This window comes from Sparassis crispa (genome assembly GCF_003851025.1).
Source record: "Sparassis crispa DNA, contig_000002F, whole genome shotgun sequence".
NCBI lineage: Eukaryota > Fungi > Basidiomycota > Agaricomycetes > Polyporales > Sparassidaceae > Sparassis > Sparassis crispa.
The window spans coordinates 3,624,925-3,652,042 of NW_020939749.1; the positions used below are offsets into that span (position 1 = coordinate 3,624,925).

The following is a 27,118-nucleotide window of genomic DNA, read 5'->3' on the forward strand; positions in this document are numbered from 1 at the left end:
TCCATTTTTCCATCATTTATCTCTTCTCGCACATAATGATACTTTATATCAAAATGTTTTGAGCACGCGTGATACTGTGGATCGTAGGCGATTGAGATCACAGCCATGTTGTCTCCGTAGACAATCGTCGGCTGTTCCTGGTCGAAGCCTATTTCCTTAAATAGATTTCATAGCCAGATGGCTTCCCTTGCTCCGAGAGCGGATGCCATATATTCCGCTTCTGTGGACGAAGAAGCGACCATTGTTTGCTTCTTCGAACTCCATGTTATCGCGCCTCTTCCTATTTTGTAAACGTATCCTGAAATAGATTTACGGTCACGAATGTTATTCGCGAAGTCCGCATCTGTGTACCTGATGAGCACATCTGCATCACGCCCTTCATTATCTGCTGGACTGTATACTATTCCGGCTTCACGTGTGCCTGCTAAGTAGCGGAGCACACATTTGGCGGCTGTCCAGTGGGTCAGGTTCAGCCTAGCCGTGAACGAGCTCAATCTTTGGATAGCATATGTGATATCCGGTCGTGTGGCTACTGCCGCATACATCAGAGATCCGATCAGCAAAGCATATCCGCTGTCTCGGCTTGGTGCCTCATTTGCATCATCCTTATCTTTCTCGAGGGTGACGTTCGGGTCGAGAGGCATCCCTACCGGATTCGCGTTCTCGAGTCCGTGTCTTCGTAGGATAGAATCAATATATTTGTTTTGTGATACCTTTATTGTTTTCATTTTTCGGTTTCGCACGATCTCTATTCCTACGATCTTCTTGGGCTCGCCTAGATCGGTAACTTCAAACATACTTTGGATTTCCTTTTTCAGGTGGTCCATGAGGTCGCAATCATTTGTGAACAGTAATAAATTGTCCACCCATACAGTGACAATTTCTGTTTTTCCATCTCTTGTCCTGATGTACGCGCATGGGTCCGCGAATAGTCGTCTGAATCCCGCGTCGAGTAATTTGCGGTTCAGTATTATATTCCATTCGCATCCAGCTTGTTTGAGTCCATAGAGGGTTTTCCGCATGCGGCATACTCAGTGTGTTCCGTCGCTAAATCCCTCCAGCTGGCGCATATAAATTTTCTCTTTTAGGATACCATTCAGGTATGCGCCCTTGACGTCCATGTGTTGGATATCCCAATCGAGAATTGCGGCTAGCCCGAGAATTGCGCAGTGACGAGATTGTTGTTCCGTCACAAGCCGGAAAGGAGGAGTACGAGCGGAATCAAGTCCGTGTGGGGTCTGAGATGCAATGAGGGAGAAGAGTCTATTCCAGAGGTATGAGGTGGGTGGCCCAAAAGCGTAGCTAGGAAAATCTCTGTAGTCGCAATGATCGCTGGACAACGCGTCGGACTAAAATCGCACTGCCCTAAGGAGAATGCTAAAATGCAGAAATGCAAGACTGCCCAGAAAACGCACAAAATGCAAGACTGCCCAAAGATGCACTAACTGGATGGGATGGGAATGTGAAATGAGTCTTTTCGCAAGCATACCTTTTGGGACGGTTCGTTTTCCCCCGACCTCTTCCCCTGCCCTCATACTTAAACCGGTCCTGACCCTTTTCCTGCCCTCCCGATACTGCCCGCATCTGCTTAACAATCACTCTGCTGAATCACTGCCCATCACATCATATCTCGCAATCTCGTCCCCTCATGCTCCTACTCAATCTGAGGGGTCATCCTTCACCATGCCCGCCCGAGTGTCTAATAAACACCCACCCGCCTCGGAGACATATCTCCCATCCTGAACTCAATCTCTCATCCATGGATGCCAGCGTCATCCTTACCGAGCCCTTCGACCCAATCCTGTGGAAAGCATGGGCCGTCCGAATGCACGTCCTGCTGGTGAGGCCCCTGCAAGCACATGTTCCTTCATTGTCCAGTCCTCACACATCCCTCAGGTCTTCATGGTCCAAGCCCAGTCCGAAGCGGCCAGCGTGGGGATCATCCTACCCCTTCCGCTCGATATTCCTGTCCTCGCCCAAGTGGAAATACATCTTGCGACGACCCGCACTGTGGAAGCCGGTCGTCGAATGGTCTCTCGGATTGCTGACCACCTTCCTGCTGTCATTCCTCGTGGTTTGACTGCACGTGTTCTATACGATGACCCCGCTGACCGCGAGGACTTTGGTTTGGGTCACCCACCGGATGGCCTCCCTGACATTGGTGCGCAGTCATCCTATCCCCATTTTCCTGGGATCGCGTTCCTTAGTTTTGCTTTATTGTCATCAGGAACCTTGCACCTTTGGGTTGAGACATTGTGCAATGTGGCCCGCGAACTGTACGACATCATGCGCGAGATCACCGGTAGATGCGAGTTGGCGGATGGTACTTTGAGGTGGTTGCAGATCGTAGTTGAGGAGTTAGAAATAGCTTTCGGGCTCGTAGCGTTCCCTCCTCCGATAACCAGCTTCCAATTACTGTCAGACTAGGGTCTGTTGTGTAGCGCCCTGTGGTATCTCCAAAATGTGAGACCGCTTTGCAGATGTGATCCCTGCTTCAGCGCGCTATGCGTCCCTTCAGCGGATTGTCTCGAGACGGACCACCGGAGAATATGTTTCCATGTAGTCCATTCCCGGAATCTGTGAGTAGCCTTTAGCGACTAAATGCGCCTTAAATTTAATTACCTCTCCCTCTCTGTTCGTTTTCTTTACCAGGACCCATTTGTTGCCTACCGGAGTTCTCCCTTGGGGTAAGTCCACTAATTCCCAAGTGCCCATGTTGTGTAGTTGCTCAAGTTCCGCTTGAACAGCCATCTCCCACTTTGGCCATTCGGGTGAGTTCTTCGCATTGTTGAGCGATTTAGGCTCATTAGCCTCCATATTTTCTTCACTCATCGCCACATATATGAGATCGGCGATTGATGCACTATCATTATCCTCGGCGTCTGTGTCCGCATTATCTTTGGCGTCAGCGTCGGGATCATTTAGCAACTGGTAATCTGGTCTGACAGTTACACGCTTGCTTCATCTGGGCTTATTTTCATTGGGTGCATCTCTATCCTCGTCTTCTTTGCATCTGCGCTTTAGCGGGTTATTGACGGAGGACTGTAGCGTGTCTCCCCCTGAATCTGAAGACTCCCCCTTGCGCTGCATGTCTGCAGTCCTCGATTGTGGGGCATCGGGTCCTTCTCTCTCACGCAATTGCAATGATGTCACATTATTTGGAGATGGATCCCAGTTAGTGAAGTGGTAATTTCGCGTCGTTTTTATTTGATGCATTTTGGCATCATAATATTTAATAGTGTTCGGCCCATCTATGTAGCCAACAAATACATATTTACTGGCTCTTGGTGTGAGCTTCGAGAGCGCGATGTCCTCTGTGAGGACCCAAATGATGCTGCCAAATTCTCGTAAATGAGATATATTTGGCTTTGATTGGTTCCACTTCTCTTCAGGGGTGGCATGGTCGAGCGCACTGGTGGGTGCTTGATTTTTAATGTAGGCTGCGTGTGATACAGCCTCGGCCCATAGATAATGTGGTAGATCCTTCGCGTAGATCATTGATCTCGTGAGGGCAAGTAGCGTTCGATTGAGACGCTCTACAACTCCGTTTTGAGATGGAGAGTACGGCGCAGTCATCTCTATCTCAATCCCATGGGCGGCACACCAATTCATTAATTCGGTGTTAATATATTCTCGCCCATTGTCTACGCGGAGTTTTCGTGGTTTGTTCCCAAAACGTTGATCAAGGTAGGTCATATAATTCTTTACCTTGTCTGTAGTTTCATCCTTCATTTTGGTAAACACGACTGTGCTTTGTCTTGTGTAATCATCTGTGAAGGTTACAAAATATCTCCACCCGCCTATTGCAGTGGTCCGCACTGGGCCCCAGACATGTGTGAACTCACCGGGCTGATGGCTTCTCCTGCTTGATGCTTTAGGGAATGGCTTCTTTGATGCCTTTCCCTGAATGTATGCAGCGCATTCGATATTAGCCGGGCCGGGCAGAAATTGTAAGCCCTCGACTAGATGGTCGCACTGCAAAGTTTGTAGCGCGGATTTGCTGATGTGTCCATATGATTGGTGCCACTCTTCCCAGGTGTGCGGGTTGTTCTCGGACACTATGTATGCACTCCCTTGTTGCAGCTTAACTGCTCGGGCGTGCAATAAATATAATCTACCTCTCATTTTGGCGACAGCAAGGGTTTTTCCACGGCGATCAATTAAGATTGCGCACCGATCTCCCATGACTGTTCGGCCACCGGCTTCGTCAAGTCTTGGTATTGAAAGTAAATTGCAGGGGGACCGCAGTGCATATAGTACATCGCGCAATTGGAACTTAATTCTTCTATTTCCTACTTTACTTTTGAGCTGTACAGTTTCCTATCCATAGGCTTGGACAGTGCCAAGTCTGCTTATCGCGTGATGCTCGAGGGGTTTGTAGGTTATGAATATATTGCGATTTTTCGCGACATGCGACGTTGTCGCTGAATCGGCATACCAGTTGTAAAAGGAATCGAAATCTTCATTCCCAGAGCTAGTGCCTAAGGATACCATATCGCTATCGCGATCTTCTTTATCATTCTCGTGTGCAATGTGCGCTCTGTCCTTGCCTTTGCCACTGGCATCGCGTGTCTGCTCGAATTTTCAGCGCTTGTATGGAGGTTCTCCGGATGATGCGCCTCGATATGGGGCATTGGACGGTCCTGCTCTGGAAGGCACTTGTCCCTCCTTGCCGCTGCCCTTGGCCCAACAATCTTTCCCAATATGCCCGAACTTTCTGCAATTGGAACAGATGGGCTTGCCTCGGTTTCGGCATTTGTTAGCCGTGTGTTCCATCTTATGACAGATGGAACATTTCTTTATCGAGTCTCGCTTCCGCTTCTGGCTCTGAGCGGTAAGCACTTGCTCTGGCTCGACATGCTGATCGTGGTCGAGACGGCGCCTATATTCGCCGATGACTACAGCGATCAATTCCGGTGCCATCATTGGCGGAGAGTTTGGCTGAAAACTCATCGCACCAGTGTACGATGCCATATATGAGTTCCAGCTGCTGGGCAGGGACTTGATGAGGATCCCATTAAAATCTGCATCCGTTATTTGCTTTCCCATCATCTGTAATTGCTCACGTATCTCCCGAAGCTTGATGATGTGCTTTGGGATATTCACGCCTTTATCAGCATGGTAATCGTAGAAAACTCGACTCAACGCTATAATCCCATGTTGTCCTTTCAGCTCCTTTACCGTGCGAAGCAGATTCCACATATGATGTGCCATTGTCGCTCCTTCCGTATGGATCACCTGTGCATTGTCCAGGCACATGATGATCAAATTCCTCGCTCTCTGATCCTTCTCACCCCACTTCTAAATCTCGGCATCGCGTGCTTCTCTGGTATTCGGATTAGCGCTCAGCTCCAGTTTCTGTATCTCACTGGTGACATAGCCGAGAAGCTCTTCTCGTCCAGGAACGCGGTCATGTGCCTCTTTCACGGTATCCAGTTGTCCTCCTTCAGAGGATGGATCCGATACATACTGTTCGGAATTCCTTGTCATCGTTCGACATTATGTTGCCCAGAACAGGGGTAGTTTTTCTTGTATGGGTGAGGATAGTTTTATTCTTCGTTAGCAGCAGTAGGATACAAGTCCGAGGTTTAGATGGTCTCGAGGCTCATAACCTGTTGAGAATAATAGGTAAAATCCCAGAGAATATCGCGATGATGTCTCAGATTAAGGGAAGACCTGATTACTCAGCCGGGTTCCCGAAATAGATTTCTTTATATACATTCGATATAAAGTTCCCTTACATAATTATTCCCCGCTGTGACGGGCTCTATGGGTGCCCTCAGATTGCTTCCTCCAGGCATTCCCAACAAACTTAGTATTCTCTATTGTGAGGTTGATCACTACTACTCACTCGGCTGTTAGGCCATGGGTCACAAGCGCATGAGGAGCTCATGCGGTTGGGGCCATATATTTATACTACACAGTAATTCTAGGAGATTCCAGTATGTTCTCCGACATACCTATGTGCTGACTAATATATGTTTCCTGATTGGGAAACCACCAGCCCTAACATTCTCTCGTTACTCTGGAACTCTATGTGTACACCTTATTTCTGCTGTTACTTCATCTGGTGATCAGATAGACTGAAGTCAGCTAAAATCTTTAGTGATGTCGGTAGCTATTAATTGAATCAATTGAACTATTGGGGCTGCAGCAAACACGGGATGGACACTTATTCTGCTATGCCAATGGCTATCATCAAAAAATACATGAGGGTGTGACAAGGCATTAGCTACAATTGTAATGTAAATAATTTCTGCAATATGCGTCAGTCTTGCATTCATTCTAGTCAGGCCTTTTACAGTTGAGTTGGTGAACATCTAACTAAAGCATCAGCATGCCATGGGGTTATTGGAGTTAGCATAGCTTGCAGTTGTCAGATCATATGCATTTTGTCATAGATCAGGCATTATAATTGATCCTATATAATGCTTAAAAAGAAAACATATACATTTTTTGCTATAGTGTAAATCTATCTGCATTATCTATGAAAACTGTGCCCATATGGCTACACCCCAGGTTCCACATTGCAGACATGGTGAGCACAACTATCAAATCTGCAGAGTGTATCAACACAACACCTGCACATTATCGCTTGACCCCAGCAGCCATTCTGTGAATATTCTGGCATCTTGATGGTCCAGGTCAGCTGTCTGAATAGTCCTCATTGTCGGTCATCCACAATCCTTGCAAGTCATCACAAGTCATTGGTGAGCCAAGCTCTGCATGCTCACAAGCTACAATTTTGATCAAACATCGGCCCTCTGCAGTCTCAGTCAAACATCGGCCCTGCACAGTCCTGGTTAAATGTTGGCCCTCCACGATCCTGGCCAAATGTTGGGCCCTCCACAGTTCTGATCCAAGGTCAGCCTTCTCACCAACAGAGATGGCCTTTTAGAGTAATCTTCATGTCTGTTGTCTTTGGCCAATAGTAATGAGCCCAAGCAGTGCACCAGTCTTAAAGGCAGGGAGATGGAAGTAAAGCAGCAGTGAAAATGAGAGATGCTTCAAACTGCAGCAAGCAAAGGCAATTGTACTCTGCACTAACTCCGCTCTGTAATTCGCCCTAGTCCCACAAACTATGTTATAACTCTAGATTAGGGACAAAGACTGTGTCTGCATAGACTAGTTGGTTAGATTGTGAGGCTAACATATGTGATGTGATTTGATCTCGAGACCTTGAGTTTGAACCTTCTTCATGTACTTATTTTAGATGCTATAGTTTTGAAGCTTTGCAAGTCTTGCAGATTTTGTGGATTTTGTCATTGCTTTACAATAATTTTTGCCAGATTTTAATATCTGGTCATATCCTCATCTTAATGATGTTATCTGACACTATCACATATGAATGACAGTTCTCTACAATATATTAAATGTCTAAATAAATGCCCAGAGAGAGGTGACAGGCAGTCATATGGTTATCAACTTTGCCTGGTCATACCTGGGTCTCCTAAATTTCCTGATAATGCCTCTTGATCATATTCTGTTGTGGCCTTGGATCTATCAGTGAAGTAGTGCAGCCATGGTGTGCATGTTCAGTGCTTCTGTGGTCTAGTATGGCATAGAAAGTTTTTGGATGCTTTGAGTCTCAGTGCTTGGCAGCATTGTGGCTTACTGCTGTTAAGCCCTTTGCTCATTTAGAACAATGGCTCCAATGACATGTTTCAACTGGCAGTTTTGCATTCTTACCATTACCTTATGAAAGGCTTGCTTGGCTCCTTACAGTGATCCTTTTACCAGCACTCAGCCTATTTTTGAAACACAGTAAGTAGGCTGTAATACCAGAATTGATCACCACTATATCCAAAGTTTTGTTGGGTGCTCCTGCCAATGCACATCAATCAGCTCTTGCATTTTTAGGTCTTTTACCTTCATCAGAAAGGTGGCTTGGTTGATTCTGTTTTTTTGTAGGAATTGTTAGGACTGTAGTTCAAAAATGCAGAAGTGCAGCATTTTAGAGGCTCTTAGGCTGTTTTCTAATGTTGCAGGGCCTGCACAAGCATAATAAGACAGAATGACTGTTACATAGGCAGGGACACAGGTTTACCTTTGTAGTACAGAGGCCTGATTCTGATTATACATACAAGCACATGGATCTGCAGATAGCACAAAGTCACAGGTTGTAATGGATCAGTTCTGATGACTGTTACTCATCATGGATTGTTTACTGATTACCTAAGCAAGGTGCTTTTAATCTTCCTACACTCACCATCTAGCTGTACACTTTCAGTTTTAGCCTACTTTGGCTATATATTGTGTCCACTGCAGCTCTGGTGAGCCTGAGAATATAAACTTCTTACACTTTTTTTGCAGTCTCAGAATTACTGCTGGAATTCTGCTATAAGTGGCTACTACTGGCTGGATGGGCAGGAGCACTCACTAACCTGTACTATAACCTGTACTATTACTATGTCTGCACCTATGTGTAGTTTACTGCATATACTAGACAATTTTACAAGTAAAATAATACTTAAGAGCAAAGTTTAACATGCAAAGTTCAAGTTTGAGTAGCTATCTTGCAGAATATATGTAGCAATTATGCTCCAATTTATTCAGTTCAATTTGAGTCTTTCTCAAATATTTATAAAAATTTTGCAGGTATATATAATCAGACCTCCTATACCTGTATTATGTGTATACGTTTTACGGGTCTAACAAACACTTGAACCTCCCTATTATGATGACTGAGATATGAAAAAATTATTCTAGTAGATCCTGACTGTAATGAGAAACTGCTTCAAGAAGCCTTAAGAATGAAATTTTAACACAAAATTTGAATGGGACATTTAGGGTTAGGGTCCATTCTGATAAGAAAGTGCTTCAGGGTACCCTTTTAACCTAGCTCTTAACTTCAACATAATCTATAGTGTGTTATAGCTAAGAGTCTCTCAAATGTCAGACTAACTGTAAGCATGCTGCTTACATCACATATTTGTACATATTATTATGTAGGCAACTTTGCGTCTGCACATCATCTCAATTCTTTGGTTCTAAACCTACATTACCTCTGCAACATTACATACATATCACTTCATATCTCATCTTGACAATCTTTCTGCTCTCGTTCAATACATCCAGATCTACAGTCTGGTTTGTGAGATATTGTATTACCTCTCAGTGTTTCCTGTTTGGCCAACACCAGACAGGCTTTCACTGACCATGGTATTAACACATATCCCAGGGCATTATATGAGATTATCCAGGGCATAGGTAAAGTATAGACTGGTCTAATGGCATAATTATCATATGAGATATTTTATAGTACTGAGATATTGGTATATATATTCCAGTATTACTGGTTGTCCTATAGTGCCAGGGGTACATAGGGATGTCCCACTATTAGTAAAAGATGCATTTTTAGGCTATTATGTGTAGTTTTTTATACTTTATTTCACTGTCATATTGTCTAAGTCTTGATTATAAAAACAGTGACTATAGTGCTCTAAACAAGCAAGTTATTTGCACATTGTATAAGGTGAGATCTCTCATTTTCAGTACATCCTAAGATGTGATTTATAAATTCACAGATACTTAGTCCCTTCTTTAGCCTAAAGTTTCTATTAAACTACTATAATTATCTAGAAATCTATACTAACAGTTGAAGTAGTAAGGTTTAAGAGTGACAGGTCCTTATATGGGATATCCCATCACATAAAGTGATATCCCATACTACAAAGGTGTCATTCAGTGAATGTATTTCTGAGTGTAACTTGACTGAAAAAATGCCTTTTTTCATTCAAATACAGTATATGATAGAAGGCATGACAAGATTATACCTCCTTTGCTAGTATATTAGTAGACTGAGTTGTTCTATTTTTTAAGACACTTAGTGAAAGTTATAGTATAGCTATGATATACTGTATGCCAAAGACTATATTATGTTAATCTGAACATTATGTTAGAAAATGTAAAATTAATTTTAAAACACGAGAATAAACATTGTTATTTAACCTGTCTTACTCTATAAGCTAATAAAATTGTTATACATACTACTAACAGTAATATAGCCTTTATAACATTACAAATACATATGAAAACTTGACATCCTGCTTTCTATGAATATTTTACCTTATATAAAGTGCAATTGAGACACTTATTTACAGTATTCTAGTCACTGTTTTTATAGTTAAAGCTTATACAATATGACAGTGAAATAAAGTATAAAAAACTACACATATAATAGCCTAAAAATGCATTTTCTACTAATAGTGAGACATCTCTATGTACGCCTGGCACCATGGGACAACCAGTAATACTGGGATATAAATATTAATATTCTAGTACTATAGGATATCCCATATAATAATTGTGCCATTGGACCAGCCTACTATATCCTGGATAATCTCATATAATGCCCTGGGACATGTGTTGGTACCATGGTTAGTCTGACATCTGAGAGGCTCTTAGCTACTAAAATTTTAATGAAATTGTATAGTGGGTAAAGTCTCTGGTTCTTCTGTTATACTCATTTTGAGTACTTTGTCCAGCTTATTCCTAAGATATGCTCAGTTCATACTCAACTACTATCATGTGATGTTTTTCTGTCACACTTGATCATTTTGGAAGTACAAAACAATTAATTGTAAACTCAGACAGACATTATATCATAAACTGTTTCCTAGTTTTTGTTAAATCATTATGCTTTTAAAAACACAGGAAATACATTTTAAATACAGAACAAAGACAAAGAGAAATTAAATGATCTCTTCTCCAAAGCACCAGCTTAAGTAAGCTACAAGTTCTAGAGAGTATTGACCAGAGGCGAACATCACAGGTCAGTGGTGTCATGACCAGGATGACGTTTTACAAGCGGATCTTAATCACTAACTTGGGTCCATATGCAAAGCATCACAAGCTCAATCATCTTGATGAGGAACTCCAAACAAGCGAAGCGCAAGGCTTATCACACCTTGTAGAGCAAGACTTGAAAATGAGCTCTATCTTGCATGGTGCATGTGATGCCCTCCAAGATGCGCCCAGGACATTGAATGATACTCAGGTTGACCAATGAATGTATCAATGTGGTCTCTAGTGTGGAAGGAGTGAACCTACACAAGCCCCAACCACCACCTGCTTTAGGGTTGTCAGTGCTGAAATCATCATTCAGTGGGTCACATTCTCACCAGCAAAAGAATCTATCACACATGCATAGTCTAATAATTGAAGCTGCCAAATCTGCCTATTATAATATCTCTATGTTGCTTCAGTCTTGGCGAACATCTGAGATAGGCATAAAGGGGTTTAGCAGTGATGATCTGCTCAGACAGAGGATGGAGCAGATCAAAATGTGTCTGTGATTCTACACCAGTCTTAGATTAGGTGAAAAGGGTCTCAGATGGATTGAGGCTTGAGAACATGCAGCACAGATCTATGAAAGGGGCAAATTACAAGCCAAAAAACTGTGTCTATAGGCCTGAGCATTCAATCTATATAGCGAATGGAAGAAGTCTGGTTTGTCAAAGAGTTATGAACTGGTGCAGGAGCTTCGTGAACATCTGTGTGAGATCAGGAAATATGTTCGTGGATTAGATGTTGTGGATTTATAGTGAGGCCAGACCTACAGTCAAAATATGAAATTAAAAAGACCATATTTCTTTCAGCAGCCCATGAATGGATGCGAGAGATGGAGTACTGCTGATCCAAGACTCCTGCAGGTCAATTCATTAATAGACATGAACGTGATAATGTAGTTATGTACTAGAAGATGAGATATCTCCCTGCCCTTGCCCTTCTTTTCTTGAATGCCTGCTAATAGAAGAATGGTGTTAAAGATGTCACAGATGATTGTCTGCATTTGCAAAATTGTATTCATATGCTCTGGTTTTATGATGAGTCCACATTTGCACAGAATAATTATCGAAAAGTGCAATGAGCACTGATATGCTTCCAGACCTTCTGGCCTCTGAAAACGCATTTTTTATTAATCTCTCAGACATCACCACTCTATGCCTTAGTCTTCGAGATACATATGACTCTTTTGTGATAATCTGCAAACTTTTTTAACTTCGCTCGACTTCTCGCAACTTCTCTCTGACATTTGACATTCCTTCATCACTCATACATGACTCTTGCATCTCCCTGCTGTTAGATACCACTTACCTGTTGTCCTTTGATCTAGTCCAATATGCCCTGGCCAATTTCCTTCTAAGTCTGTACTTTTCTGATGTCACACTGACTCTCTGAATGTTATGCCAACTTACTAGTCACTCTTGATGATCATGACCTCTTATTTTGCAAATTTCATGCCCTTTTTTGTTCGACTTTTCCCTTTAGGACCCCTACCTTCGTGCTGGACTGAAGATGCTGTTTGAGTGTTCCATGTGGTTCAGGACAAGTAGCATATCTTTTCCTTCTCTTTCCTTCTACTTTACCATTTGTCTCCATCTCTAACGTATGATGTTCACCTCACCACTCACTTTTCCTATTTTTTCATTAGTCCTAGACCATTGCAACTCTTCAGATGTGCCTATGACTATGAATAGATTATCAACAAATCATAATGTCAGTCACTCCAGTTCAGCTGAAGCTCGCATTTTTATCGATGTCAGACCATCAACTATTGTAACACTTTCTCGTATGGCATCTGCACCAGGCCTAGCTTCCAGTACTTCTCTGCAGATGGATCGGAACCCAAAGTCTGAGGACGTTCAGCTTAAGAAGACTTCAGTAAATAGCATTTCTGTGGAGAGGAGTGCTGTTGAGCTCAAGAAGACTTTAGTGAAGAGCACTTCCGCAAAGAAGAGCACTGTTGAGCTTAAGAAGACTTCAATGAAGAGCGCTTCCACAAAGAAGAGCACTGCCACAAAGAAGAGTACTGTTGAGCTCAAGAAGACTTCAATGAACAGCACTGCTGCAAAGAACAGCACTGCCAAAACTCATGGTCAACGATGCAAGGCCGAGTCAGCTTATGTGATGCATGACCCTCTTGACCATGAATCAGAACATGTATCGCTGCAAGGCCAGTGCATACTACTGACAGTTTAATTCTTACAGCAGCCTCAAAGTGGTGAGAGATCAATTTTCGATTATTTTCTTCATTGGACTCATGACAATAAAAAATATAATGGCCTACTTCACTAAGGAAGCAAAGGATGCTGGTGGTAGCAGTTGAAAGTGTGAATCAGGAGGTGAAAAAAGTAAGTAATCACGTTTAGATATTTTGTCGAGACAAATTTGGTCAATCACATATGCTGATAGTACCAGAGCATCAATATTGTTATCACTGATCTGATCTCTATTTATCTGCATAGACATCCATGCAATAAACATGCTCTGAGTTGCACATTAATTTGATGAGTATATCTTCTAGTGATTAATATGATGAGGTCTAATTACTTAGTAGACATGTCACACCTCTATCCATTCGCAAAGCAATATGTCTTTATGGCTACATCTCACTTTATTACATATGTTGTCAGAGACTATAATTTGAATATGAACATAATTCATTGTCTGACATTTTGCAACTTCCACATTTTGTTTCCCTCTTTCCCCCTCTATAAACACCTGCTATATTTACATCGATTATCATCGAAGACCAGTAGGAAGGAGTTCCCCTTTCACTTCAGATCACCGCGAAACTGATACTGCGACATAGTGAGACTGCAATATAGTGAGACTGCATATTGCATTTAGAGACTGCATATTGCATTTAGAGACTACAACACTATGATAGCAATATAGCAAGATAGCAATATTTCGAGCTAGAATATACCATCTGTGTTAGTCTTACTCCGACTTTCACATTAGACTGACTGCGACTTCATCGAGATGGTGAATTCTGCATTTCCTCATAGCATTCTCCTCTTACAGATAGTTCTCCTTTCCTTTGTGATTTAGTTCATCTTCACCTACAAGTTTGGTGATTGCATCGTGACCTTAGCTCCTCACCTTTAACTTTTGTGACTTTATCGTATTTTGTCACCAGACTTCACATTTGCATCGCAAGTTCTTATTTTTTTATAGGCAGTATCCCCCTAGGCTTTGGTTGAGGTTCTGAGACCCACTTACATCATTTACAGCATTGCATTACCCTTCTCTCACACACATAGATCCCTCTTGTTTTAGTTAGATTTAGATATTTGTGTTGGGTGTGCACTCATTAGTGTATAGCTTAGACATTGATGAGTGCACACCCGACACAAACACCTAAACCCAACTAAAACAAATGAGAAGCAGGGGCGATCTGTGTGTGAGAGAAGGGTGTTGCAACTGTAAAATAAAGCAAGTGGGTCCCAGAACCTCAACCTAAGCCAAAGGGACATGTGACCTGTAAGAGAACGAGGGCTCACGACGTAAACACGAAGTCGGGGGACAATCTACAACAAAGTCGCAAAAGTCAAAGGTAGGAAGCTAAACTTGCGACGCAATCACCAAACTCGTAGGTGAAGGTGAACTAAATCGCAAATGGGAAGGGAACTATCTGTGGGGGTAGAACGCTATGGGGGAACACAATATTCGCCATCTCAATGAAGTCGCAGTCAGTCTAATGCAAAAGTCAGATTAAGACTAATGCAGGTCGCTATCGCTATATCGCTATATTGCTATTGCAGTGTCACTATGTCGCAGTGGGGTATATCGCAGTTCAAAGTCGCTATCGCAGTAAACACAGTTTCTCGGTGATCTGAAGTGAAGGGGGAAGTCTCCTACTGGTCTTCGATGATAATCGATGTAGATACAGCAGGTATTTATAGAGGGGAAAATGGGAGAGATGAAATGTGTAAGTCGCAAAATGTCGAAAGATGGATCCTGACATCGGAGAGAGTTACAATGGTCAAGGACCAATGGAAAAATAGGTATAGTGAGTGGAGAGGTGAATTTCATACGTTAGCGATGGAGAAGAACAGTAAAGTAGAACATGGAACACTCTAACGGCATCTCTACTCCAGCACAAAGGTAGGAGTCTTGAAGGGGAAGGTTGAATGATAAAGGGAATGTGATTTGCAAAACAAGAGGGCACGACCATTGTGTGATGCCGATAAGTCAGCATGACAAACCAGCGAGTCAGTGCAACATTCAAAGAGGCAGTGCAATGTTGGGAAAGTACAGACTTGGAAGGAAATCGGCCAGAGCACATCGGACGAGACCAAAAGACAACAGGTAGATGGTATCTGACAGTGAGGAGATGTAAGAGTGGTGTATAAGTGACGAAAGAATGTTGAATCTTGGTGCGAAGTCGCAAGGAATCGAGCGAAGTCGAACGAAGTCGGTGAAGTCGCAAAAGTTCGCAGAAGGTCGCGAAGGGTTCAGAGGCTAAGACATAGAGTAGTGAGGTCTGAGCGATTGCTAGAAAATGCGTTTTCAGAGGCCAGGAGGTCTGAGAGTGTATTAATGTCCTCAACCTACTATCATAAATTTTGATATCAATGAACAACTGTGATAGCCCAGCATACTTTCCATTGCCATGCCTGGTGAATCACAGTGAAGTACCACTCACTTGACCTGCAGCCAAAAGTTTCTCCGGCCAAGGCCTGTGCATATACTGAGTCAACAACATGGTGTTGGAGGGTAGAATGGGACTTTCTAGGCTAGGTCTTCACATTTTATTATTACAATATATATTTTAATTTTTCTACATTTGTATAGACTAAGAAATGTATATTTATAATACTAGCTTAAGCAATGCTGCATTTACAGCCAGCCAATAAAGAACATCTACCTTGAACATTGATAATCACTGTATTTTTAGTACACTAGTATTGAATTCTTATTATTACGCCAGACATAAACAATGAGTTTTATTAAAGAGGTTAGTTAGAATAATGCTTGTAGTAATAAGCAACTGAAGCAATGATGATAGACTGTAATTCAGATAGTAGATTTCTATAATGCATATAAATCAATATGTGGTAGAATATCATGATATTAGAATATAAATTAGTTTATTATAGTGATTCTATTCTTTCTTCAGACCTTCCTATACTTTGAATTTATGAGCTAAGACATTTAGTAGACTGTCTCATACTCATTTAAAATTGTATTATATTCTTTATTATTAGATCACTTAGTTTTAATATAATATATAGCATATTGTACCTCCAAGACTTTCAAGTGCTGATACATTTAGAGCATCAACATATAATAATAACCTACTATGAGATTATTCAATGTATGAGTTAGTTCAATAGAAGGATTGTTACATGAAATGTTCTACTAGTCTAGTAATATCTTATAATGTCAAAAATACATAGGAATATCTCACTATTAACAAAAAAATGCACTTTTGAGCTATTGTGCATCTATTCTTTCAAGTTTTCATTTACCAGTCTGCTGTAAAGCTCTTACTTTTATGAAATTCAATTATATACAATTTTACTTTACCTAAAGATTGGCATCGTTGGATTATAGATGTTTTTTCACAAACTCTAATGATGCTTCATATACGACTGAAAAAATGATAACACATGCAAAAGTGATTGATAAACTAATGAAAAATACATGACTCAGATAGCCAAAACTAAAATAAATAAATAATTGACTCTTTGGTCACAAATTAGTTTATACAACTTCCACATCCATAATGTGCAGAAGGTCATCATTAGTACAATCATGAAACAGAGCGGATATATGATGTCATATAGAATGAGCTGCATGATATAGATCTGACATAATATCTTGATGTCTAAATAGACTCAGTATTGTCAGTTTAACAACAAAGTTAGTCACATATGATATACTATAATATAAAAATCCTGTTAGTGTTCAGAATTCATTCATATACATCACTGTGACTACATGAGTCCGTGATATCTGGTAGTTCACATTTAGTATATCTTTTGTATAACAAGACTGATCAGCTTTCTCGAACTTAAGGTGAAAACTTAGTAAAATGCTAATTTTTACAACATATCACTAACCTGAAATGCATCTTGCAGGAATGCCTTGTGCTTCAACAGCTCTGCCAAGATTACTGACTCAGATGCAGTGAGCTTTATATTGAATGAAAATAATGTATCTTGTCGGTCTGCATATTCATAAAAGCAGATGAAACAACTGACAAACAGAAGTTTCATATTAGTCAATGTGACTAATTGAGTTTTGCAGACACTTATGATATCACAGACTTATTGGGTAGCAGTCTAATAGGTCTAGTAGTATCACCAGCTGCGGCAATGACTTTCTGTTTACCAAAACTTGTGGTGGTATTAATGTGTCAGTGCATATGAAAATTCTTAAAAATAATGCATATAGAATCACAATTGAAAAACATTGTTATCATGAGGTTGAGGATTACTTCTAGATGACTCAGAAATATAATGTAACACATTGTGACTGTTTCATAGCTGGCATCATAAAATCAGATGCTACAGGTGTCAGGTTCTCTATAATAGCATTAGCTCCATCTAGCTCAGGTTGTCTCTCCAATTTTATCCTGAATGGTGCTGTTATTTGCAGGAGAATATTTTACAGTTAACAGGCAACAGAGCTATAGCTACTAGTGAGAATAACACACAAATTTTGAACTTGATGCTAATGTCTGAGAGCAGGAAAGATGAGGGTAAAGAACACCATTTTCTTGCGTACTTAGATATATGATATGCTAGTGTGTCTAGATGACAGGTACTTTATTAAGAAGAGTTCTGCAGAATCCAGTTGACATACTCATCGATCAGAGAACCTTTTACCAAAAATAGGTATCAACTGCCTTTTCAGGCATGAAGCTACATCACCACTTTACCATGCATAGGTTGGGTTTTAATGTGTGCTGACATGTTCACTTAAAGTTCATTCAAAGATCTCTATCAAATTTTGTCAATTAAAAGATTCTTATCTAACTCTGATATATTGTGAGCCTCTGTAAGACTTAACACATGATATGAAAGCCTCTATCTCAGATATTGGGTGTACATATTTAATTATGCAGATAAACGCTTCACTAGCATCTATAAACCTGTGAGTACAACATCGATTAGATACTGGCTTTGTAAGTGCAATGTCTACTACAAGGTAGACAATATATATGTTTTATTTATGAGGTTCATATGCACTACCTCTAAGTAGGAAGAAAGTGTGAACATCTCCTCTCACCTCATTTCTCTCTACATGCTGCCAGCCTCCATTACGGTCTTACTTTTTTCTACCCTTTGATCTTTTAGATCTCTTACTATGATGAGCTTTATTACTTCCACAGGTGCAGTCACCAAAGACACATCTGTGATCTAGTTGAAATCAAGCTTCAGTGGCTCAGCAGGACCTAATCTTCTAGGGCTGATGCCCCTGATGATTAAGAAAAAGAAAACTGAGAACTTGATGAGAGTTGTTCACAATTGCAAGAGGCTATTATTCCTGCTGATGAATTACTTCTCTATATTGTCTCCCATCTCTCTATATCCACTCCATGTTATCTCCCACATCTATTTCTTTGACTAATAATTATAGTAGGCTTCTTTTCACTTTCTCCAATTCTCTCCTGGCTCTCAGGAAAAAGTCCAAGCCTTGATTAATACCTCACTATCTTTATCTACTAATGCAATCTCTGATTTAATCTCAAAATTACTCTTTTCTGTTAAATATGAGCTCTCATCCTCTTTCACTTTCTATACTCAAAGCTTCGAAATACACTCTTTTATAGTGATTACAGCATGCAGCTAACACAGTTTAGCTGAAGATTTTATAGCCTTTTAGAAAAATAAGTTTGTATATAACTAAAGAATAAAGGCTAAAATTCTAAGAAGCTGGCTGTTAATCATCTCTTACAATAGCTCATATAAGTCAATTAAATAGTGAATCAGTATCAACAGATAGATAGTGAGTTTTTATAATTTATAATATACCATATTGTACTAGATCAAGGATACTTACATCTTGTTATAGACTATTACAATATTATCTGACATTGCAAGACATTATATGAATGCTACAAGCTTTAAAACCATCTTTATTTATAGTCAATTTTAAAGTTTCTCACTTACTGTCTTTTGAAAGCTAGAATTTGACTAAGTTACTTTTAAAAAAGAAGGTCAGGTATTTTATATAAAACTTATAATTTGCAACATCCAAAGGTCTAGTGTAAAGGATATATCTAAATATCCTCATGTCTAATTTCTCAAAGAATTCATCATTCTATAGATTAATTTAATAGAAGAGATTGTTATGATGCATCTTTAAAATACACATCCCACAGAATGTAGCACCTTGAAAGCAGTCATAACATCATATAACCAAAGAGGCCTTACACACACGCAGACTGGAAATAGTTGGATGAGCTTTATGAATTGAAGATCAGCAAGAAGGTTATGAAAACATGACACTTACTACACTAGTACCCTGAAAACTCCATTCTGCAAAGATTAAAAACTCAGAGTGGGAGTATAAAATACACAGCTTACCTTAATTTGTCCCATTATAGCTGCAGGCTCTGTTGGAGAACCTTATCCCCACGTTGCTCATCCTCCAATTGCTCTTCCTATCGGCACTCCTGGTATGCCTATTGGTCCTGCTTTTCCTGTTGCTGCTGCTGCTAATGTCGGTCCCACTGTTGTTACTGGTGTTTATAGAGCCCTCAGCGCTGGTGAACCTTCTGGTGGACCTCTCGGTGATGCTGGTGGACCTCTCAGTGGTGCTGGTGGAGGCTCTGCTGCTGGTGGAGTTCAGGGTCAGGATCCTCTGATTAGCAGGGTGAGCACTATAGAACAGCTAAAGGTCCTTGCACTGATGGTGCATCAGATTGTCATTTGGGCCAGAGCCTACCTTCAGGCTGCTGTTTTGCATATAAATGATGAGGATCACTTTGGAAGGAGCCATACAGGTCTGCTGGCCCTCGGTCATGAACATTACAGTGACATCTTCCTTTGTCATAAGAGATACAAGCTCATGAAACAGCCTATTTTATGTTAAATATCTGCATCTGGTATATATATTGTTACTAATTGCTATCCTATCTCACTAATAAAATATTATTCTTACCCCTAGGCTGGACAGTGGATAAAGTTCAAAATCTGGTAGGCTGTTTACTAATTTCTTTACCTCTATTTGAAGCTTACTGGTCTTAGGTTTCAGAAAGCCTAGGAATCTCGAGATCACATCTGAAGGATCTTGTGCAAAAGATGCTTGAGCTAAATCCCCCAAATTTCACTGATCCTAGACAAGTCTTTAAAGGATATTACCACCTCACACCTGCTCGTAATTAACCTGCCACTGCACGGGCTCCGGCTCATGTTGTCTGTACTCGTGTGCAAAAGCTTCAGAAAAATAATGCCTTCTGGATAAGTGAGAGTGTGTTGTCCAATGTAAGTCAGCACTGTCTTACTCATTAATTTCAATGCTAAGCACTTGATGCAATTACAATGTTGGACTTAGTGATTTGTATTTCTAATGGCCCTATATCTGCTACACCCTCTTCACTATTATACGAAAGCTTTCTTTTTTTGGCAGGGGATTCAGTGGTGTATTGAACTTGAGTGTTAGCAAGAAAATGATGGCCATTATCATACATCTTCACCTTTTTTCAAGGTGCTCTATGGAACACTGAGTAGTGCTACAATGTTGATAAAATTATTCTTTAACCAGTCCTTGTCAGGAAGATGCACCACTAAGAAATTATCTAACTCATTTGGGGAGAGGTCCAAAGCCATGAGTGTGATAGATCGCAACCTGCATGTCAATAACAGCACCAAATATGCCTGCACTAGAGGAGAGACTAAAGTAAACTGCAGAGAAAGTGAGTGGGGAGATGAACATTATAAGATAAAAACAGATGAGAACAGTAAAGTATGGGAAGAGAGAAAGTGAGTGGGGAGATGAACATTATAAGATAAAGACAGAGAAGAACAGTAAAGTAAGGGAAGAGAGAAAGAAAATATATGCTACTTGTTCTAATAACAATCACATAGAACACCAAAACAGCATCTTTAGTCCAACATGAAGGTAGGGGTCTTGAAGGGAAAGGGTAAATAATAAAGGGCATCAGATCTGCAAAATGAGGGGGGCATGACCATCAAGAGAAATCAGTAAGTCAGCACAACATTGGGAGAGTATGAAATTAGAAAGGAATCAGTCAGAACTCAGAACACATCAGACAAGACTAGTGCAGATCAGGGGTATGGATAACCCTTAAGGGTAAGGGGTAAGGGTATTAGAGGGTAAGGGTAGGAGTATGAACTTTCAGACCCTTATACCTCTGGAGGGTATCACTATATACAGTATATATAATGTAAGCAGTAATTATATAGTGACTAAAGCCCAGGTACAGCCTAGATACAGCCTTAAACCATGTCTACAAAAGCTTCAAAGAGAAAAGAAGGCTATTACAAGCCTTAAACTTAATGTCTATGATGTTATTTCCTTAGGTAAGGCAGATATTGAGGGGTCGACCCTCAGAGTTTGATACTCTTACTCATACCCTTACCCCTGGAGAGTAAGGGTAGGGGTACAGCTTAAAGTACCCAGGGGTATACCCCTGTTGATCAACATCTGAGCTCTGGCTGACTCTACTATGGTGATGCTTCAGTTTTGTTCATTTTTTCAGCAACAGTGTTTGAATGCTGTCCATGCTGCATGTGAAAGTCTGCACAAAATCTTTAATTTTCTACCTGATGATATCTTGAAACTTATCGAGGACCGAAAAATATCTGATCTCAAGGTCACTGCATTGCGGCTACAGACAGGCGGCCCTGAAATAAAGTACACCAAGTATCCTCCTATTCTTTTCTCAGAGAAGAAGCACATGAAAATGCAGCTCCTGTTCACTGATGCAGCACTATCCAAAGTGAGTGTTGGTTTTCTGCACAGTTGTTTTTTCTCAATGCCTTTTGAAATGTAGATTATTAGAGTTATTCTCTTCGGCAAGAGCTCACTGGAGCCAGGAGTCATGCCCAAGTCAAACACTCAAAGCAGGCAGTGGAATGTTGTGAAGAACACTCCCAGCTCAGTTGCAGTTGCAGCAACTATTATGAGTATCATTCCTGCTCTATGCATTGTAAACATATTCACATCTCATCTAATAGGCATGTTATTTAATTTCTTCAGATACATGGTTCAGTGATATTGGCGACAAGACCAGGCTACGGTACAGCAAGCACTTTGAAGAATACAAGGTGATGCTTATCGAGAAGGTGGTGAAAGAGCCAGCAAAGGCTGCAAAATTCTTCAAATGGTTTAATCAACTAGTTTTTGACAGTGTGTGAGCAGATGGGATGGAGAAGATTGGTCTAGATGAAGATGATGATGAAGATGCTCTGAATGCTTTGCTTCATGATGATAACAACAATGACTCAGACACTGCAGACACAGACAAATCTGATCGTCCTGTCGCAGATGTCGGGCATTACCACTCTTCCTCAGTACCTGCATCCCGCTCTTCTGACAGTTGATGTGAGTGCGTCTCACATGGTTGGTGCGAGTGCATCTCACACAGCACTGGCAGAACCAGCACAAGCAGCCCTATCATCTAATGTGCCCACCACTGCTGCAATGGCATTTAGCCATGATATCTCTGGCCAAGGCATCAATTTACTCTTATCTCAGCTAGGTTCTTTATTAGCATTATCACCTAAAAGTGACCCTGCACTGCCCTTGTGAAGCTGCCCAGGTAAGGGGAAGGGTAAAATGGTTGAGGTTTCTGCAGTTATCAAGGTTAAGGAGGACCTTGAGCCAGTTCTTACACATTGTTCTGCTCGAAAGAAAGGGAGCAGGCATTAGTTTGATGTATTCTAGTTATTACAGTTGCAATGACCTATGTCACAATCTATCATCTCGGAAGGCATTCAAAGGCATCTCGAGGTATCCCAAGGGTTTATATTGACAATATATAGATTTGTAAGAGCAGAGAGGTATATGGCTTGCTGGTCAAGCGGTAATGCACTCTTGATTTACCTTTAGTTGTTATGTCTAGGTTGGACGTTTGAACCCTGGTCAGTACAGTAGCAGATGAAGTTCCTCTAATGAAGAGTGTGACCTTGTAGTGTACCTTTTGTTCCTCGTTTTGTAGTTACCATGCCTAATGTCCCTTGTAACACCTTAAAATGGCCAAAGTGATAACTCGAGGCATGATAGGGTCTAATCACATTAAATTGCATTTTGGAGATTCAATTTCCTTAAGATATAGTCATTCCCTTGTGACACATTACAATGGCTGCCCCAACAACATAAGATTTAGTCTCTCACATCAAGGCCAAAAAAGGAAGAATTTTCATTGAGGCCTTAGAAGGCATTATTAGGCCTTATAAGCTAAGTTATAAATTTCTAACATTTACGCATAAACCATCAACTTGAAGATACTCACATAAATAGCTGTCTCATTGTGCTCATAACAGAACTGTGCACACTGGCGGTCCACACAAACACATTGGTCTTGAATATAAAGTGTAGACATATTTTTCAGGAATAAAGGGGATGAACAAGTGATTGTAAGTGGAGACAAGTGAAGGATGGTCACCTTATCATAGTGATGTTTGCCTGTGCTCAATTTCAGACACCCGGGCAAGTGGCTTATCAGGATAGTGATCGGTAGCTGTGTTGCACTGAGTAAATCTGAATGAAGATATATATTTCTGAATCGTAGTTTCATACAGTATCACAGAGATATAGTGTGTAAGATCCCTGTGAGGTACAATAAATGCATTCACAATCATGAATGGTCATGCATGAGTATCTCACATGCATGATATTGTGCTTTCCCACACAGTATTTTCAGCGCATTGCTCATGAAGTGTGAAGGTTGTAGATTGTGCAAGATTGTGGCTGAGAACAACTGCACGGACACGTGCTAAGGGCAGGATCATGTGATATCATGCATTCTCACTGCATGCGGTACGGGAATATGCATAATATTCCATGTTTTTTTCATTCTGACCTGTCCATCATCCGAGCAATCGATTTTTGCCCAATAGTGCCCTTCCTACCTAAATACGTACGAGAACGACAGCAACATGGGACATGTGTTTTGGACATGTGCATGATAAAGTTCGCTCCACGTGCAGCCCGGCCGAGAACATTGATCCATTTCCGAAAGCCTCAGGAAGTAGACCGGCGAGGCTATGAACACGCCACGAATCGTCACCGGTGGTTCCCCGTGCGCAAGCAAGTTTTTATGTACTCCTTCGCCATGTGAGCCGCGGTAGCATGAAAAGCAGACACTCAGTTTCATCTCGCAGGGAAACACACTAAACAAACGTAGGAATATAGTGCAAAACAATGCGTAGCTAACGTCCATGAGAGCTATGATACAAGGCACACACCTGCGGATTGTCAGTAAGGCCTAAGTCACCAAAGAGACGAGACACTCACGACTATTCCAAGCATCGATCATGCAAAATGTTCCATCCGTTTTGCTTACAGATCATCCCTCTTATTATACCAATCTACACTCGGCTTAAACCCTGCCAGATGGAGCTCCGCAGCGACCCTCTCTGCACCCTCCATGATGCGTAAGAAGTTGCGTCCTGTCAGACCAGCAAGTTCGAATCGGTTCCATCCCCGTCGGTACATCTCCGCAATCTAGGCATAACAATTAGTGTTAGCCTTACAGAATAGTGAATGAAAAGACAAAGGATTTTACCAGGTCAGGGTACTTCGAGACGTCCTCAAGACCAACCGGAACAGTCCCAATACCGTCGAAGTCACTACCAATGCCGACGCTGCGAAAGGGGGACGGCACGTCAGCGGAGCATTATACGTTAATTATATGTGATTAACATACTGTGCTCTCCCGGTGATGCTCGCAATGTGATCGATGTGATCAGCGAGAGCCTCAAGCGTTGCCTCGCCATTGCCCGCAACAAAATCCGGTGCAAAATTTACCTGGATAACCGTTAGTATGGTATGAGAATATGGTGAAGCGCGAGTAGACCCACCATGATGACAGCATCGCTCAACCCGTCGGTGGTGCCAACCAGCTTTAGCACATCGTCGGGTACATTACGCGGGACGTCGCGAACTGCACGGGCAGAAGAGTGTGACCAGATAACTGGGGCCTAAAAGCACCACGAAAAATAAGCGACCGAACCACCCAAACGCCAAGGCTCGCTGGAAGAGGGATGACTCGCCTTGGAATATTTCAAAACCTGCTTAGCGGTATCGTCGGATGTGTGACTGATGTCGACCAGCATGCCGAGGCGGTTCATCTCCGTGACGAGCGAGTAGCCAAGCGGACTGGTGGGCAATTAACATACAGGGGAACGCCTGCGCAGAGCCTCGTACCTCAAACCGCCCCAGTAGGGTTCAATATTCTTGGAAATCCCGCAAGAGTCCGCAAATGCGTTGTGGCAGCTATGCGTCAAGGTCATATAGCGTACGCCGAGAGCATACATCTGCCTCAGCACTGCAATCGAGTTGCCGATCTGATGCCCTCTGTAAGCACATTTAGTGTGCATCCCCTGGTGCTGGCGAAAAGATAGATTACGAAAACTCACCCTTCAATTCCAATTAAGCCTGCGATCTTTCCCCGGCTGATGGCTGACTTGACGTCATTCGATGTGAGTGCCAGCTCAAAAGTCTACCAACCGAAAGAAAATTATTCCACACATATTAGAAATGACGAGCAATGTGCGAAACTTACATCGGGATATTTGTCGATGAGCAGGTGCACGACATCGATCTGCTCCAGGGTATCTCTGTCCCGCATACTGAGCTGCAAGAGAGTTGGGTATGGCGAAGAACGACTTACCGAACGAGCCAAGTAGGGTTCATAAAGTCCTTACCTGGTCTCGCAGAACAAGGCATGTAGGTGGACCTGCAGCAGAACCATCAATACGCGTAGTCCGTTAAATTCGCGTCCAAAGGTGGAAGAATGAACGATAGCGCGGTAGAATTGGCTTATAGATGCACTTCAGCAACGAGTGCGCAATAGCAGTAGATTGGAGCTATGCATCATGTTGCTGGCATGACTAATAGCTTTTATTCCCAACTATATCGCACTACGAATACCGTGGGGCGACAGTAAACGGATTCATTCCAAGATTTGAGGAAGACCTCTTCGTCGCGCAATGTTCACACAAGGTAGCCATAATTACGGCTGGAAGACGAGAAGAAAGGGTGCGAAACGCACCAGAAGAATCCACCGACTCGTCCCTCTCTGAGTCGAGGAATGTCGACATGCCCGGGCATCCTCAAGTTCAGGTCAAATGCGGAGATATTGTTGGAGTAGCGTTCGCGGGTCAATATGGGAAGATCTATCTCGCATACTATCAGTAAACAAACGATCTGGAAAGCGTTCAACGTACCTATATGCCCATCCTACATCACACTGTTGAGCTAAACGGAGGCGCGCACACGGATGACCCAACTCACGATTATAGGAGCACCATCCAATACGCGCTGCGCTGCCTGATTGGGGTCTTTCGGCAGCTGCCCAGCAAAGCGTCCGACTTTCTCCCAGAACACAACCATAGATACAAGGACGACGACGAAAGCTGCGGTAAGTATTGCATAGATGATGACGCGGATTGAGAGGACATGTTGCCTAATGGATTCGTCGCTGGGGCCTGGCTCGCCGCCGCCGTTTCCGTGGGTAACGTTGGCACTCGGAGAACCCAAGAGGGGTGCTTGTTCGTCCTCTGCGGACATGGTTGCAGAGACAGAGAGACAGTACTTGGCTCGACACTGGCTCGACTGCCTCGGACACAGTATTATAGGCAGCACGTGATCTGTGCGTCATAGCGCTCAGATCTAGATGTGCATCTTCGAATCTAACTACACTTGTGAAAGTGGTCTGCGGCACCGGCAAAGACGGTAAGCATAGTCGTGTGCATCGACCGTACTCAAAAAATATGGGCCTACTGTGACATGTAAAATCCGTCAAGGTGTAGTGTTAATACGCTGCGGCACTGTACTATAATCGGGCTCGAAAACACGACGGGGACGACTCTACAGTCGGAGCTCTGCTCGCGGGGTGCAGTGGTAAGTCGACCTAAACGTTGCTTGAAGTCGGGAGAGCTCGTTCGTTCGGCTACCGAATTGCCGACCGACGTGTGGGCGATTGGTAGCCTCGTGGCTGCGATATAGCAGGGGACGACATTATCGAATACACCGCTGTGAAGCCCTCATGCTTAGGCGGTAGTCTATGCAATAAAATAATAGACAGTTCTACAGACGAGTGAACCAGTACACTTGGATTCGAGTTTTCCATTTACTACCGACCTTCGCGTTTCCCCGTGGGGTCTTACAGTATAGCGATTAAGTT

At 42.1% G+C, this 27,118-nt stretch overlaps 2 protein-coding genes across 2 annotated transcripts; one reads left to right on the top strand and one right to left on the bottom strand.

The window, feature by feature from the left end:
• Positions 1-1,759: 1,759 nt before the first annotated feature.
• On the top strand, positions 1,760-5,705 carry SCP_0312250 (hypothetical protein; the record flags this gene model as incomplete). Its single annotated transcript, XM_027756608.1, has 3 exons — positions 1,760-1,840; positions 1,897-2,161; positions 5,629-5,705. 3 exons carry the CDS (start codon positions 1,760-1,762, stop codon positions 5,703-5,705), a joined length of 423 nt encoding a protein of 140 aa, XP_027612409.1.
• Positions 5,706-24,270: 18,565 nt separating this feature from the next.
• On the bottom strand, positions 24,271-26,502 carry SCP_0312260 (Putative dipeptidase; the record flags this gene model as incomplete). Its single annotated transcript, XM_027756609.1, has 12 exons — positions 24,271-24,435; positions 24,497-24,575; positions 24,638-24,738; positions 24,792-24,911; positions 24,984-25,089; positions 25,138-25,287; positions 25,350-25,432; positions 25,496-25,550; positions 25,604-25,669; positions 25,985-26,108; positions 26,160-26,172; positions 26,227-26,502. 12 exons carry the CDS (start codon positions 26,500-26,502, stop codon positions 24,271-24,273), a joined length of 1,338 nt encoding a protein of 445 aa, XP_027612410.1.
• Between the last annotated feature and the right edge of the window lie 616 nt (positions 26,503-27,118).